The sequence below is a fragment of the Rhincodon typus genome, chromosome 5 (assembly GCF_021869965.1).
Source record: "Rhincodon typus isolate 14 chromosome 5, sRhiTyp1.1, whole genome shotgun sequence".
NCBI lineage: Eukaryota > Metazoa > Chordata > Chondrichthyes > Orectolobiformes > Rhincodontidae > Rhincodon > Rhincodon typus.
The window spans coordinates 20,311,791-20,328,736 of NC_063336.1; the positions used below are offsets into that span (position 1 = coordinate 20,311,791).

Below are 16,946 nucleotides of genomic sequence, written 5' to 3' on the forward strand. Positions count from 1 at the left end.
CATAGGATTTCCCACACACAAAGCTATCTCACAAACTTGACTGAGTTTCCCGAAGAAGTAACAATGAGGATTGATGAGGGCAGATCGGTGGATGTGATCTATATGGACTTCAGTAAGGTGTTCGACAAGGTTCCTCATGGTAGACTGGTTAGCAAGGTTAGATCACACGGATTACAGGAAGACCGGGTCATTGGATACAGAACTGGCTCAAAGCTAGAAGACAGAGGTGGTGGTGGAGGGTTGCTTTTCAGACTGGAGGCCTGTGACCAGTGGTGTGCCACAAGGATTGGTGCTGGGTTCGATGCTTTTCGTCGTTTATATAAATTATTTGGATGTGAACAGAGGAGGCATGGTTAGTAAGGTGTAGTGGACAGCGAAAAAGGTTACCTCTGACTACAACGGGATCTTGATCAGATGGGCCAATGGGCTAAGGAGTGGCAGATGGATTTTAATTTAGATAAATGCGAAGTGCTGCATTTTGGAAAGGTAAATCAGGGCAGGATTTGTACACTTTATGGGAAGGTCCTGTTGCTGAACAAAGAGACCTTGGAGTGCAGGTTCATAGTTCCTCGAAAGTGGAGTCCCAGGTGGACAGGATTGTGAAGAACATGTTTGGTAAGCTTGCCTTTATTGGTCAGTGCATTGTGTATAGGTGCTGGGAGGTCATGTTGTGCCTGTACAGGACATAGGATAGGCCATGTTTGGAATATTGCATGCAATTCTGGTCTTCCAGCTGTAGGAAGGATATTGTCAAACTTGAAAGGGTTCAGAAAAGATTTACAAGGATGTTGCCAGATTTGGAGGGTTTGAGCTGTAGGGAGAGGCTGAATAGACTGGGGCTATTTTCCCTGGAACGTCAGTGGCTGAGGAGTGACCTCATGGAGGTTTATAAAACCATGAGGAGCATGGATAGGGTAGATAGACATGGTCCATTTCCCGGGGTAAGGGAGTCCAAAACCAGAGGGCATAGGTTTAAGGTGAGAGGGGAACAATTTTAAATGGACCTGAGGGGCAACTTTTTCATGCAGAGAGTGGTGCATGTATGAAATGAAATGCCAGAGGAAGTGGTGGAGGCTGGTACAATTACCACATCTAAAAGGCATCTGGATGGGTATATGAATAGAAAAGATTTTGAGGGATATGGGCTAAATGCTGGCAAATGGGACTAGATTTATTTAGGATATCTGGTTGGCATGAAAGGGTCTGTTTCCGTGCTGTATATCTCTATGACTCTAACTCTAGTAGTCGAGAGATCCTGGTTAATATTCTAGGGACGTGGACAACGTTCCCTCTAAATTGTGTGGTTGTGCTGCCCTGGAGCATTCTGCATATAGCAAACAATGTACTGACACATGTGCAGGCTTCCACTTCCAGACAATGCTGCTGCACAGTAACTTTGGAGGGTAACACAGCGGTAAAGGAAATCAGCCATCCTTAGCCAGTCTGGCCTGAATATGACTCCACACCCACACGCAATGTGGTTGAGTTTTAACTGCTGTCTGAAATGGTAGAGAAAGCCAGTCAGTTCGAGGGCAGCTAAGGATGGGCAACAAATGCCAGCCTTGGCAGCAACACCCATATCCCTTACAAGAACTTAAAAAAAAGTACAGATCCAGGTAAGAGAATTCTATCACACTCCTGACTTATATATTGGAGATGTTGGCTTTGAGGAGTCAGGAGCTAAGTTACTTGCTACAGGATTTCCAGCCTCGGTCCTGCTCTTGAAACTACTGTCTTATATGGTAAATGTGCCCATGATTTATCTGCCTAATAGAAGATAGGAATTCAGAAACTCAAAGCGATTCCAGCTCTTCAGCATCCATGAATGATTCAGTCCCATCCAGTGAGCTACTATTTTGCCAAGGTATTTAACTGTTGATGTACACTGTTGTCAGAAATATTTCAGGAAGTAGATTTGCTTTTCACAGTCATTTCTTTATCAAATGCCTCTTGTTTTCAATCCTACAACCTTGTTGCTGTAATTTTGTTTCCTGTTTTGAAAGCAAGGCCTTTTTAATGATGTGACTAAACTGGATGCATTTAAAACCTGTCAACTTGTTTTTATCTAAGCATATTATTAACTTGCTTGCCTTATCCTTTAAATGTGAACAATAAATATGGATGGATATGGGAATTTACTGCCTGATTATAGCAATTTCACTTAAGGCATGACTGAAGAAAGATTACAGGGGTGCTATATCAATAACTGAGAGTTGTGATGCAATATTTATTTGTTTTGTGCTGAATTCAACCTAGACCAATTTTCAACATATCTATAATAACACAAGGCCAGGATGAATCAGTTTAATATGCATTGATCCTGTAATAATTTTTCAACTTATCTCTCTTTCTCGCTCAGTTGGATTTGGAAGCATAAATGGTTAAGATTTAAAGGGAGTGGGGATATAACAAATGGTTCTCACTTTTGCTAGTTTGAGGACATGACAAGATTCTTACAGCTGTCAAAACTGTTAGACTTTGCTTCAATCAGTTCACTGCTATCGTCACATCACCTGTTCTGGGAGTTGTTACACTGTTTAGGGTTTCCTACAGAGATTTATTTCTGAACTTGTGAATTTGCAGCTTTCACAGTTTGATGACTCATTTATGTTTATGCATCAATCAGCAGATTCCTCTTTGCATATAACCCTCCCCCTGCCTGTGATTAGAGTATTTATGATCTAAATTTGCTAATAGAATCCATGTAATTGTTCATCTAAATGTTATGTCTCAAGTGCTAGCATTTAGTATGCAAAATGCTCAAAGTTACTTAGCCTCCTTACTCACTCCTTGCATTAAGATATATTGTCAAATTTATACTGTCATCCACGCACCAGTAGCATATGGCCCTATCATTAGAGCTTATTTCATCCCACTACAATGCAAGCAAAGACCGAGAATGAAAGTGGAATCTGGTTTCAGTGTCATCTTACTTCTACTGGACTATAATTTTTCTCCTTGTGCTGAGATGGAAAAAGTGTTGGAGTGCTGGCCAATGGAAGACTTTCCCATCTAAATGATATGTCCATTATCCTGTTCTCCAAATCCCAGCAATTTTGTTTTCTTTCCAAAGTGTTTATCCTGTTATCTTTGAAAGACATTATTCGCTGTGTTTGCACTGTGCATTCCACATTAGGGGAGGTGGTGACATAGTGATCGCATCATAGTCTTGTAATCCAGTCCCCAGACTAATGTTCTGGGATCGTGAGTTCAAATCTCATTGTGGCAGGTAGAGGAAGATGAATTCAGTAAAAAATCTGGAATAAAAGATTAGCTAGCCTAATGGTGTAGAATCATACAGCACGGAAACAGCCGTCGGTCTAACTGGTCCATGCTGACCAGGTTTTCTAAACCAAGCTCGTTCTATTTGCTTACATTTGGTCCATATCCCTCTAAAACTTTCTTATTCATATATCTGACCAGATCTCTTTCAAATGTTATAACCGTACCTACATCTACCACTTTGTTTGGCAGTTCATTCCACATATGGACCATTCTGTGTGTGAAAAGGTTGCCCCTCAGGTCCCTTTTAAATCTTTCTCCTCTCACGTAAAATTATGCCCTCTAAGTTTTGACCCCTATTCTAGGAAATAGACTTTGGCTGTTCATATTATCTATGTCCCTCATGACCTTGTAAACCTGTATAAAGTCACCCCTCAACCTCCTATGCTCCAGAGAAAAAAAATTCCAGCCTTTCCAACCTGACCTTATAACCCAAACCGTCCAGACCCAGTAAAATCCTTGCAAACCTTTTCTGTACCCTCTCCAATTTAATAATCGAGTTCGCTAATACCCTCTGCTGCTCTTATTTGGTCTGACCTACATTTAACTCCAGACCCACAACAATGTGGTTGACTCTGAACTGCTTTCTGGGTAATTAGCGATGGCAATAAATACTGGCCCAAGCAGTAACACCCACATCCCATGAATGAATTAAATGTGTGTTATGTAATGAAAACAGTAAATGCTGGAGAAGCTTGGCAAGTCTGGTAGCATCTGTGGAGAGAGAAAAAGTACATGTTTTGAGTCTGATATGACTTCTTCAGAACTGAAAAATGATGCTTTCATGCTGTAGACAGAAGTGGTGAAATCACATACAAAGACTATTAGCAAAGAACTCCCCCCCCCGGTTTGCCATTTAAATTTTATTCTAACAATACATTAAAGAATAATCTTTAGTCGTTGTCAAGATTGCTGGAAAAACTCAGCAGGTCTGGCTGCATCTGTGGAGAGAAAGCAGAGTTAATATTTCAGGTCCAGGGACCTTTCTTTAAAACAACTCTGAGGAAGGGTCTGTGGACCTGAAACATTAACTCTGCTTTGTCTCTATAGATGCTGCCCAATCTGCTGAGTTTTTCCAGCAATTTCTGTTTTTGTTTCTGATTTCCAGCATCTACAGTTCTTTGGGTTCTTGCTCTGTCATTGTCAGTTGGTTGTCAGATTTTCAGGAACTATTTACAAATACATTGGGTGGAATTTTCCCAGCCACTGAACAACATGGGCTTTGGAAAGAGAGTTGTGAAAATTGGGTGAAATGTCTGATTTTCTCAACTTTGAGAGCCACAAGACCCCATTTTCAACAGATGAGATGAGATTCCCACAAGTGAGCAGCGAGAGGCTTATTTGCATGAATTTGTGTGCTTCTATTTAATTTTGCCTGATTAATACATGGTTTCTCGATCTCCAATCTGCCAGATAGAAACTTAAAAGCCAAAAATTCCTGAGGTGGTCAGTGACTGCGCATACCTCACCTCCACGGATCTTGGCATCCAACACACAACAGTCTTATCACATCATCTTGGTACGTCTCTAATCCACTTACAATGCAGTTCTGCACTTTAGTGGCTCACTTTGGAGTGTACCAGCACCTTGCATTGTAATGTTGCTGCAAGGACTCCTTGCATGGAGGAATGAGCTACCATCTCATAGATTCCGCCAGTGTACAGCTCAGGGAGCATTGCTGATTCTGTTTGTGCACAATCACTTTGTGCCTACTTTCTTGAGTTGCCCTTTAGCCACAACCCAAGGGCTCACAGTACTTTGTCTTGCTATGCCTTTTAGCACAGATACAAAGCCAGGCAGCTGGTCATGCATGTCAGCAGTCGTATTGCTGTATATCACTGTGCAATATCAATCTCACACCTACACTATGAGCCAGCAGTCTGAGTGGCAAACACACTGCATGTGATCAACCAGGTGGCCGTGTCTTAAAACCAAAAGGGAATAGTCCTCAGTCAAGTCAAAGTGAACTGCTGTCAGTCAGAGGGTCCAGGCACACTTAGTCGATGGCATTGTCCAATCCCAGTCCAGGGGCTTGAGCACAGACAGTTGTCTGCTTGTGGCCTTCACGGTCATAGGCTTTTGCTACAATCTGGGAAGTGTCCCATGGTCAGTCCTGTAGGTCTAGTGCTAACAGTCAGGGGAGCTACCCAGAGATTGGTCAGGGGTGCAGTCAGTCATCCATTAGGGCTGTCCTCCCGATTCGGTCAGGGAGCTGGGCCCCAGTCTAACCTGACAGTGAATGTAATGAAAGTCAAGAGGGGTTTTCAGGGGTCACTGCAGTGGGAGGGTAATTGGGGAATTCAACACTGGGATTGCAGGCAGCAACCTGGGATGCAGAGGGGACCAGAATGGTGAAAGGGGGAAATTTGAGATGTAAGGGGAAGAGAAAGGACATGGGACACTGCAGGAGGGAGGGTGCTAAAAGCAGTTGCTACCGTGGTGACACACAACGGGAAAGGGGATGTGAAGCACAATGGTGGGCAGGATAAAACTGGTACAAAGCTCAAGGATTAAAGATGGAGGCCTCAGCTGTAACTCGGTGGTGTTAGGAAACATGAGAGATCAGCATTGATAGAGACATAGAAGTTTTGGGGAGGGAGGGTGGGCTTGATTACCAGGCTGAGACTGGAACTCATTATTCCAAGTATGACCTGTACTGCCTTTTATACACATTCAAATCCTAAATTAAACAAACCCATGAACAGAAAATAACTGCATCCACTCCCAAAGTGGGCAGTGCCTGTGTTTTATTTTCTGAACGATGGAAACAATTGCACTGATCATGTACTTACAGAGTAGAGGCTGAAGTCATATGTTACCATAGCATCACGCTTGCAGTGTCCAACTGGGTGGTATGCAAATGTTGGTCACAAGCAATAGTCCTCTCTGTGAAGCAGAAACACAAAGCTAAATGGAAGATATCAAAGGCTACACAACGGTATGAACTGACATCCTGTGGACTGTGAGTGTTCTGCACGATGCTCCGACAAGCAATGATGCCCTTCTTGGGTGACATGGAGCTGGGAGCACAAAGATCTCCGTCCTCATGCAACACTTCATGTCTCTTGGCGATGTGACTGGTGCTGCATTCATCAGTCGGTCTATGTAGAAACATTCCATGCTTGTCAGAGTGCTCCATGCCCCACTCTCTGGGGGATTCTATGATGTTATTTGTGAGTGATATGAATCCTGACTACTCACATTGCCAAGGAATTATTCTATTCCTTAGGTTCCCACACAGGCTCATTGAAATTGTGAATGATGGCTCCAACCCTAGCAGAGGTTATGGTTTCTGTTGCTGTCGTGTAGCAAAGGCACAGAGAAATGGAAGAGGAACAAAGATGCAACTTAACCCATGAACAACAACACCCTACAAAGATAGTAGGAACTGCAGATGCTGGAGAATCCGAGACAACAAGGTGCAGGGCTGGATGAACACAGCAGGCCAAGCAGCATCATAGGAGCAGAGAGGCTGACGTTTCGGGCCTAGACCCTTCACACCCTACAAAGGGTTACTGAACAGCTTGCACATGAAGAGGGCACAGCTAAAGTTCCCCTCAGGATGTGCAGGAGATACTGGAGGCCCAGAATCCTCTGTCCTCGACATTCCCTCTGAATGAGCCAGGTATATTGTCAGCGTAGATGAGGATATCCCGGGACACTGTCACAGATTTACACCAACCTCTGGAGCAGAACCCCTCGTGATGCAGTGGGTGCCCTACCCAGTGGCTGTCAAGGTGACAGCTGTGTTGAACTTCTATGAAACTGATCCTTGCAAGGAGCCACTAGGAACCTATGTGGGATCTCTCAATTCTCCATCTACAAATGTACAAAGGCTGTGACCAATGCCATTTGTGTCAGATTATACCAATCCATCTCATTTCCCTGTGACAAGGTCAGTCTTGCAGCCCAAGCAATAGGATTTAGCAACATGACAGGTTTCTCACTGGTACAGGGAGCAAGAAACTGCACATTCTGCACTGGAAGGGTCGTATCATAACACAACTGCGTTCATCATTAGAAAAGGGTTCCATTCCATCAATATGCAAGTCACCAGTGAGCATCATTCTGACACTTTGGAAGTATGCAACAGGTTTCCTTGGAGCCATGGTGCCTACGTCCTGGAGACCTTCAATGTTTCTATTGCATTTGTGGGGCAAGATACCTTACAAGGATGGTCACAGGTGGTGTTCCCTCTGCAAACATATCTGATGTGTCCATTATGTAACCCTCTGACTGAGACAGAATAAAGATACAATGCTGCCTATTCTTCAGCCAGGGCCATGGTGAAGCAAACAATAAACCTGCTGAAGATAAGTTCTGATGGTTAAGTCTGACAGATCCTTGCAGTGCTGTCTGGACAGAATGTGCCACCTTAATCCCAGCATGCTATGCTCTGTACTGTGCTCTGCACAAATGCAGCAGCTAAAGAGGTGTTGTTAGGGATGTTGAAGTGCTGGGTGAGCAGTCTCCTGAGAAGAAAGATGAGGACATTGAGCAGGAGGAACATCACCTTCTGCACGAGAGAGTGAAGCAGTCTTAAGCACAAGGAGCCAAACAGAACTGAACTGACACCCGTTGCTCTAGTAGATGAGAGTTGGGTGCAGTGGTCATTCATTGACTGTAAATTCATTGGTACTCATGAGGAAACCGATCATTTCTGATCCCAGAAACAAGTTCAGCTTCTGTTGCTTTGTTCACTTTTGCTGTTGGTGAATAAAAATGAATCCTTCAAAAGTGATTGTTGAAGTCTTCCCTGTATGTGATGGGTATACATTAAAGCAATGATAAGATGCTAAGGTAGAATAGACATTTCAGAAAGAGTAGCATTTAGAGAGGGTTGTAATGTTGGGATGCAGTTATACGTGTTTTTTTATTCAATTTGTGGGATGTGGGCGTCGCTGGCTGGCCAGCATTTCTTGCCCATCCCTAGTTGCCCTTGAGAAGGTGGTGGTGAGCTGCCTTCTTGAACCGCTGCAGTCCTCCTGCTATGGGTTGACCCACAATGTTATTAGGGAGGGAATGCCAGGATTTTGACCCAGCGACAGTGAAGGAGCGGCGATATATTTCCAAGTCAGGATGGCGAGTGACTTGGAGGGGAACTTGGAGGTGGTGGTGTTCCACCACCATGTGTTGCCCTTGTCCTTCTAGACGGATGTGGTCATGGGTTTGGAAGGTGCTGTCTGAGGATCTTTGGTGAGTTTCTGCAGTGCATCTTGTAGATAGTACGCACTGCTGCTACTGAGCGTTGGTGGTGGATGGAGTGGATGCTTGTGGGTGTAGTGCCAATCAAGCGGGCTGCTTTGCCCTGGATGGTGTCAAGCTTCTTGAGTGTTGTTAGGGCTGCACTCATCCAGGCAAGTGGGGAGTATTCCATCACACTCCTGACTTGTGCCTTGTAGATGGTGGATAGGCTTTGAGGAGTCAGGAGGTGAGTTACTTGCCGCAGTATTCCTAGCTTCTGACCTGCTCTTGTAGCCACTGTGTTTATGTGGTGAGTTCAGTCAAGTTTCTGGTCAATGATAACCCTTTAGGATGTTGATAGTGGGAGATTCAGTGATGGTAACACCATCGAATGTCAAGGGGTGGTGGTTAGATTGTCTCTTATTGGTGATGGTCATAGCCTGGCATTTGTGAGGTGCAAATGTCACTTGCCATTTATCAGCCCAAGCCTGCATATTGTCCAGATCTTGTTGCATGTGAACATGGCATGCTTCAGTATCTGACGAGTCGCGAATGGTGCTGAACATTGTGCAATCATCGGCGAACATCCCCACTTCTGACCTTATGATGGAGGGAAGATCATTGATGAAGCAGCTGAAGATGGTTGGACCTAGGACACTACGCTGAGGAACTCCTGCAGAGATGTCCTGGAGCTGAGATGATTGACCTCCCACAACCACAACCATCTTCCTATGTGTCAGGTATGACTCCAATCACCGGAGCGTTTGCCCCTTGATATCCATTAATTCCAGTTTTGCCAGGACTCCTTGATGCCACACTCGGTCGAATGCAGCCTTGATATCAAGGGCTGTCACTCTCGCCTCACCTCTGGAATTCAGCTCCTTTGTCCATGTTTGAACCAAGGCTGCAATGAGGTCAGGAGCTGAGTGGCCCTGGCAGAACCCAAACTGGGCATCACTGAGCAGGGTATTGCTGAGCAGGTGCTACTTGATAGCACTGTTGATGACACCTTCCATCACTTTACAATGATCGAGAGGAGACTGATGGGGCGGTAATTGGCCGGGTTGGATTTGTCCTGCTTTTTACGTACAGGACATACTTGGGCAATTTTCCACATTGTCAGGTAGATACCAGTGTTGTAACTGTACTGGAACAGCTTGGCTAAGGGAGCTGCAAGTTCTGAAGCACACGTCTTCAGTACTATTGCCGGAATGTTGTCAGGGCCCGTACCTTTGCAGTATCCAGTGTCTCCAACCATTTCTTGATATCACGTGGAGTGAATCGAATTGGCTGAAGACTGGTATCTGTAATGCTGGGGACCACTGGAGGAGGCCGACATGGATCATCCATTCGGCACTTCAGCCTTATCTTTTGCACTGATGTGCTGGGCTCTTCCATCATTGAGGATGGGGATATTTGTGGAGCCGCCTCCTCCAGTGAGTTGTTTAATTGTCTACCACCATTCACGACTGGATGTGGCAGGACTGATCCGTTGGTTGTGGGATTGCTTTGCTCTGTCTATCACTTGCTGCTTTCACTCTTTGGCAAGTCATCCTGTTTGGTGGCTTTACCAAGTTGACACCTCATCTTCAGGTATGCCTGGTGCTGCTCCTGGCATGCCCTCCTGCACTCTTCATTGAACCAGGGTTGATCCCCTGGCTTGATGGTAATGGTTGAGTGGGGGATATGCCGGGCCACGAAGTTACAGATTGTGTTGGAGTACAATTCTGCTGCTGTTGATGGCCCACAGCACCTCATGGATGCCCAGTCTTGAGTTGCTAGATCTGTGTGAAGTGTGTCCCATTTAGCACAGTGTGAGGGATTGTTAGCTGTACCACCTATGTGCCCTGAGAATTGGTTTGTGGTTGCTGTCCTGTCATGTTCATGGCGAAGGACAACACCAGACTGCCAATATTTGACCAGGTGCAGAGCTGGGCTTTAAGCATGGCACCCACCCATGATTCCTGGAACTTGTACTTCCAGCGAATTGGAGACCTGGATGAGTGGGGAACCATAGGGGCATGGTACATGGTTATTGAGGCAACTCTGGGGCAATAGCATGAGAAGCCCTCCATCAGGTGCAAGAAAAATGACACTTAACCGATTTCTGGTAAGCTTCAGCCCAATATATTACATTTACAGGCTCTGATTCCATTTGCAATTTAGCAGCTGGACCACAGAACTAAAACAATTCATGAAATATAACACAAAAGTTGTTCATTTGTTGGCTGTCTCATGTACACCTTGTTTCATTATGCATAACTGTTCAAAGTAACTCCTACATTCCAGCTTTCTTGCTTTTGCAAACAATTTAAATATTGTTAAAATAGCTTATGAATCTGTGCTGAGGAAAGGAAGGTCATTTTTTGAAATTCATTCACGCAATGTGGTCAGGACAGAATTTATTTGTCTTGTCAAAGATTTATCTTGGCATCAAATAATTAACAAAACTGGCTCTCTTAAGCAAAAATCAAAATATTTATTATGTGTTTGTATCAATCATCCCTGTCAGCTCCAAATAAATTCATTGACACTATTTATTTGAACATAATTGGTGAATTTATCTGAATCAATGTTTGAATATAAAGTTAACACTGAAAAATCTTAACCTTTGCACTAAATGTGTGGCCGTGCAATCCTTTGTAAAAAGGAAACAAATCTTAACTACTTTGGGACATTTCCACAGGAAAGGATCAATCTAGAGTATTCTCTTTAACCTCAGGGTATCATGTGAGCCAGGCAGATCAAGAAAGGTAGAGACAGAATTTTTTTTCATAAAAGAACTTTTGTGTGGACTTATTGAAGAACTTCTCTAGTTCCCACCAGATACACTATTTATGACTATGTATTCGTTGACAGGTGCAGTGGAAATTCCTTCCTATATTGTTGCTTGTTTTGTAATGGACAAATTGGGAAGAAGGAATACTTTGGCACCATCCCTGTTCCTGACTGGTGTGGCATGTTTTCTCAGCATGGTGATTCCCCAGGTGAGCTTCTAAGATCATTTTTATCCTCAAGATATTCTAGGACTAAAACTTTTAACTTTGACAGAAAGCAACAGTTTGAAGAAGAGAAATTCAACACAGTGTTTCCTTTTAGTTTAAAACTAACATTAGGACAATTAAATTTAGATCATAAACCCCCACTAACCAATTTCTCCCATTTACTCACCAGCGTCCAGCTGAATTATTCGGTTCAACTCATTTCTGGAATTGATTCACATCTTCAGTATTTTTTAAGGCTTGCCTTGATACCTGTTCTTGCTTGTTAATATAAACCTGAACCAAAGTCCATCTTCATTTGACTAACAGATGAGGTGTAACAGTGTAACAGGCTTGGTCAGCCTCATTCATCTCCATGCCTAATGTACCTTTTGCTCTGAACTTATTTTTCTGTCCTTGCGGATTTCCAAGAGCGCAGTGAATCTGACTCCGGATGTTGACATTGGTGCAGTGGCTTCTAAACAGAGAATGAGAGTGACTCGAATGACAGTGCACCCTCTGAATCTCTTCCTCATTTGTGAATATTTATCTGACCTTCCGATGTAGCATGGCCGAGATGAGGAAGTTGCTAGAATAGAAAGTAGTTTCAGAGTGAAATGTGTTGGGGAAGTCATACTGAGTAGTTTTTTTTCCCTACTTATCTAGGACATTAAGGCCCTGTCAATCGCTGTGAGCATGATTGGAAAGTTTGCAATAGCTGTGGCATTTGGATTGATATACCTGTACACTGCTGAGCTGTACCCAACTATAATACGGTGAGTGGCACAAACTGGACTCCAACTGCTTTGGGTTATTTCACACAACAAATACAGTTGTGTGTAGCAGTTTATTGTATGAAACTACACTATTTATCATGCCAAAAGCTACGTTAAAAGTTTTAGATGGAATGCAAACTGTTTTTGACAGCGATTCAGTCATTGCTTCAGAAATCAAAATTAATAAACTGTGTAATATAAAGATGATGTTTTATTTCTGATGGCTATCTACCTTTGACAACACAGTCCTTGTATTTTCCCTCATCCCTTCAAAGCTCTATAAAGAGGCATCAATGGTTTATTTTCTGCTTTGCAAAGGCATTGACTTTGGTACTGCTCTGTGGTTCCTCGCCCCATCTTATCCTAGCAGCCAATATAAAAATAAAACAAAGAGCTGCATATGTTGGAGATCTGAAACAAACAAAAACCAAAGTTGCTAGAGAAACTCTGGAAGCATCTGTGAAGAGAATGCAATGTTAACGTTTCGAGTACAAGTGACCATTCTTCAGAACTGGACAATGTAATGTTCAACCAAAAATAAGAAATCTAATCAACCAGAGATGGTTTGTGAATTTTACTGCCAGACTCCATTTTATACACAACTCCAGATACACCTCTCTTTGTAACTAACATGTAAAGCAGGGTGTTTAGGTTCCACTGGGACAGCAGAGTGAGTAGGTAAGTAGGCTCAAAAAAGCAATGCTGGCTGAAAAGAGAGTTTCCCGTTGCCAGAAAGTTTCATCAGATCAGTGGAAGACTGTCGAAAGAGACCCAAAAAAAAATTCAGCAATAATTTCAACTGAGCTGGTCAAGAAGACCAAAGACAGCTTGTAAAGGCTCATTCGGAATTTTAATGTGAGCTCATAGATTGCAGGCTTACTCAGGAGCAGACTAGTTGCATGGAATTGATAACATAGTGGGGAAAAAGTCATGGTTCTAACTCACCCTGAAATGGAAGTGCTTCCATGAAAGGCAGCATGGGTTAGAGAGGAACTCACCCATTGGCCCACACCTCCATCAGGGAGCACAGGCTATGGAAAGAGTAGTCAAAACAGACTCTGATGCCACCCTACCAACATCATGGGGACAGAGAGGAGAAGGAAGGCTTCCAACCATTCCTGGGAGTCCAGCTAAGCACGAGAAAGGCAACAGCTGGTAATGGGAGCACGACTTTCAGATTTTGTGTCTGCTGACAATGAGGGACAATATCATCCACAGATAAGGCAGACCCCTGTTCATGAGGAGGGGGACAAGAGGCAGGAATGGCAATATGGGTTATACCCTCAACATATGAGCTATTGCTAAAGGTGAAGCTAACCTGAGACATCAGAGAACCAGCATTGCAATTCTCCAGGCAGGTTACTGAGATTCATGTGCTCATTGAAGAACACCTCACATACAAACAGGTGAGTTAGGAGCAGAACCAGGCCATTTAGCCCCTCGAGCCTCTCGATATTCAAGAACATCGTGGCTGATCCGTTTGTGATTCGAATTCCACATTTCCATCTACTCCCAATAACCTTTGATTTCCCAGCCTAACAAAAATCCATCTACTTCCCACCTTAAAAATATTCAATAACTCCACCTCCACTCCACTGAGACAGAGTTCAAAGTTACACAACCCACTGAGGGGAAAAAATTCTCCTCAACTCTGTTCAAGAAAGGCGACCCCTAATTTTGAAACAGTGCCTCTAGCTCTGGACTTGCCCTCAAGACGAAGCATCCTTTCCATGTACACCTTGTCAAGACCATTCAGGATCTGTGTATATTTCAATCAAAACATCCCTCACACTTTTAAATGTCAGTGAAAACAAGCCAAGTTGGTCCAACCTTTTCTTCTAAGGCAAGCCACTTATTCCACGTACCATTCTGTAAGCCTGCTGTGAAACATCTCTAATGCATTTACATCCTTCCTTAATAAGGACACCAAATTGCACACATCTGTGGTCTCACCAATGAAGAATAAGTATAACTGAAGCAGAACATCCTCACTTTCCAGTTTCTCTTGTAGTAAAGGATAGCATTCCATTAGCCCCCTTGATTGTTCCCTAGATATGCATATTAACATTTTGAGACTAATGCACTAGAACACATTTGCACCTTATGATTCTGCTGGCTTTCGCTGTCTAAATAATATTCTGCTTTATTATTCTTCTTACCAAAATGAGTAATTTCACGTTTTCCCACATTCTCCATCTGAAAAGTTTTTGCTTACTCACTCAACTTATCTATGTTGGTCTACAACATCCTGAAGTCCTCTTCATTGCATACCTTACTATCTCTGTGTCATCTGCAAATATGGCTCCATGATTTCATTCCCTTCAACTAAGTCATTGATATAAATTGCAAAAACCTGAGGCCACTGCAGGAGTCCACATACTGCGAAATCAGTAGAAGATTTACTTATGCATATTCTCTATTTTTTACCAGCCAGCTAAATGTCTATCCATAGTAATATGCTACACCTACACGAGGTGCATTTACTTTGCACAATAACCTTTTATGTAGCACTTTGTCAAATACCTTATGGAAATCCATTGATAACAGGCTCTTCTTTGTCCACAGTTTATGTTAGCCCTTCAAAGAGCTTCAATAAATTGATTAAATACGATGGTCCTTTCACAAAAGCTTTCATGTTGATTTGCCACCTTGAATTTTTCGAAGTGTCTAACTGTGATCTTTTCATGATTAATTCTAACACCTTCCCCACAAGAGGACCTTGACATTACATCTAATTTCAGAGTATATATGAACAGACAAATTAGGTAGTATAGGCCACTCTGCCCCTCAGATCTTCTCCTATATTCAATAAGATCATGGCTGATCTTAAAGCACCAAATTCCTGCCAGTCTCCATTTATCTTCCATTCCCTTGCTTATGTCTATCTACCTCTGCCTTAAAAGTGTTCAAGGATTCTGCTTCCATCGCCTTTTGAAAAGAAAGTTGCAAAGAAGTGAAAATTCTCTTCACCTCTGTCTCATATAAGTGAACATCAGGTTAAAGTCATTGCCGGTTTTCTCTCTGTAATGAAAGAGTAGCCTATGGTCCTCTGGAATTAGGGTAATGTGCAGATTTTATATCAAAAAGGAGTGAATTATGATTCAGTTACAGCTTTTTTGCTGAAGGTCTGTCCACATGGATAAAGGAAATGGGTGAACAGCGCCAGTCCAGAGGCCTGGTGATCACACATTAAAGTAGAGACCACAATAATGGTATGTCATGCCCAATTCTGAGGAGTTCTTCCAATTTCACAACTGGAAAATATAACGGATCCCATAGATAACCTGCTAAAACAACCAAGCCAAATTTGGCACGCGCTCCCAAAAATTCTGTCCAACTGCCACCATCAAAGCTGTGTGAGCTCCAAATGTTATGTTTAATAATTCTATGTTTAATAAGGGCTACTGAGTAAGTTTAAAAAATCTTTATTTCAGTTCGTTGGCTGTTGGTACTGGAAGTATGATGGCTCGGGTTGGAAGTACAGTGGCACCTTTTTGTGTTCTCCTCTCATCAGTGTGGATCTTTCTACCACAGGTAATGAAATTCCTAATTGAAGGTTAGCTCATGTACAATGAATTAGAGTCATAGAGTCATACAACACGGAAACAAACCCTTCGGTCCAACCCGTCCATGCTGACCAGATATCCTAAACTGACCTAATTTCATTTGGCCCATATCCCTCTAAAAACTTCCTATTCACGTACCCATCCAGATGCCTTTTAAATGCAGTAATTGTACCAGCCTCCACCACTTCTTATGCAGCTCATTCCATACACGCACCATACTTTGCGTGAGAAAGTTACCCCTCAGGCCATTTCAAAATTTTTCCCCTCTCATCATAAACCTATGCTGTCTAGTTTTGGACTCCCCTACCCTGGGAAAAAGATCTTGACTATTCCCAGATCCATGCCCTCACGATTTTATAAGCCTCTAAAGGGTCACCCCTCAGCATCCGATGCTCCAGGGGGAAAAAATCCCAGCCTATTCCTATAACTTAAACCGTCCAGCCCTGGCAACATCCTTGTGAATCTTTTCTGCACCCTCTCAAGTTTAACAACGTCTTCCTTATAGAAGGGTGACTGGAATTGTACACAGTATCTAAAAGTGGCCTCACCAATATCCTGTACAGCCACAACATGACGTCCCACATCCTGTACTCAATATTCTGACCAATGAAGGCAAGCATGCCAAATGCCTTCTTCATCACTGTGTACCTGTGACTCCTCGTTTAAAGAATTATACACCTGTATCTCTAGGTTCCTTTGTTCGGCAACTCTCCCCACGGTCCTACCATTAACTGTTTAAGTCCTGCCCTGGTTTGCCTTGCCACAGCGTAACACCTCACATTTATCTAAATTAAACTCCATCTGCCACTCCTCAGCCCATTGGTCCATGTGATCAAGGTCCCGTTGTACTCTGAAATAATCTTCTTCACTGTCCAGTACGCCACCAATTTTGGTGTCACCTGCAAACTGGACTAGCCTGTCCATTTGATTAGAAATGATTTGAATTAATATATTTAAACTCACACTGTGTGAATTTGGGCTTACAAAGCCAAATATCCTATTGCCGTACCAAGGTGTAGAGCTGGATGAACACAGCAGGCCAGGCAGCATCAGAGGAGCAGGAAAGCTGACGTTTCGGGCCTGGACCCTTCTTCAGAAATGGGGAGGGGAAGGGGATTCTGAAATAAATAGAGAGGGGGAGGCGGATGGAAGGTGGA

General features: G+C 43.2%; 1 protein-coding gene across 1 annotated transcript in view; it reads left to right on the forward strand.

Moving 5' to 3' along the window:
• slc22a16 (solute carrier family 22 member 16) overlaps positions 1-16,946 on the forward strand; it is a 40,241-nt gene that overhangs the window by 19,316 nt on the left and 3,979 nt on the right. The window contains exons 5-7 of the mRNA XM_048596809.1: positions 11,326-11,453; positions 12,114-12,223; positions 15,658-15,757. Of these exons, the coding sequence (XP_048452766.1) occupies positions 11,326-11,453; positions 12,114-12,223; positions 15,658-15,757 (338 nt within the window). The remainder of the gene's footprint in view (positions 1-11,325; positions 11,454-12,113; positions 12,224-15,657; positions 15,758-16,946) is intronic.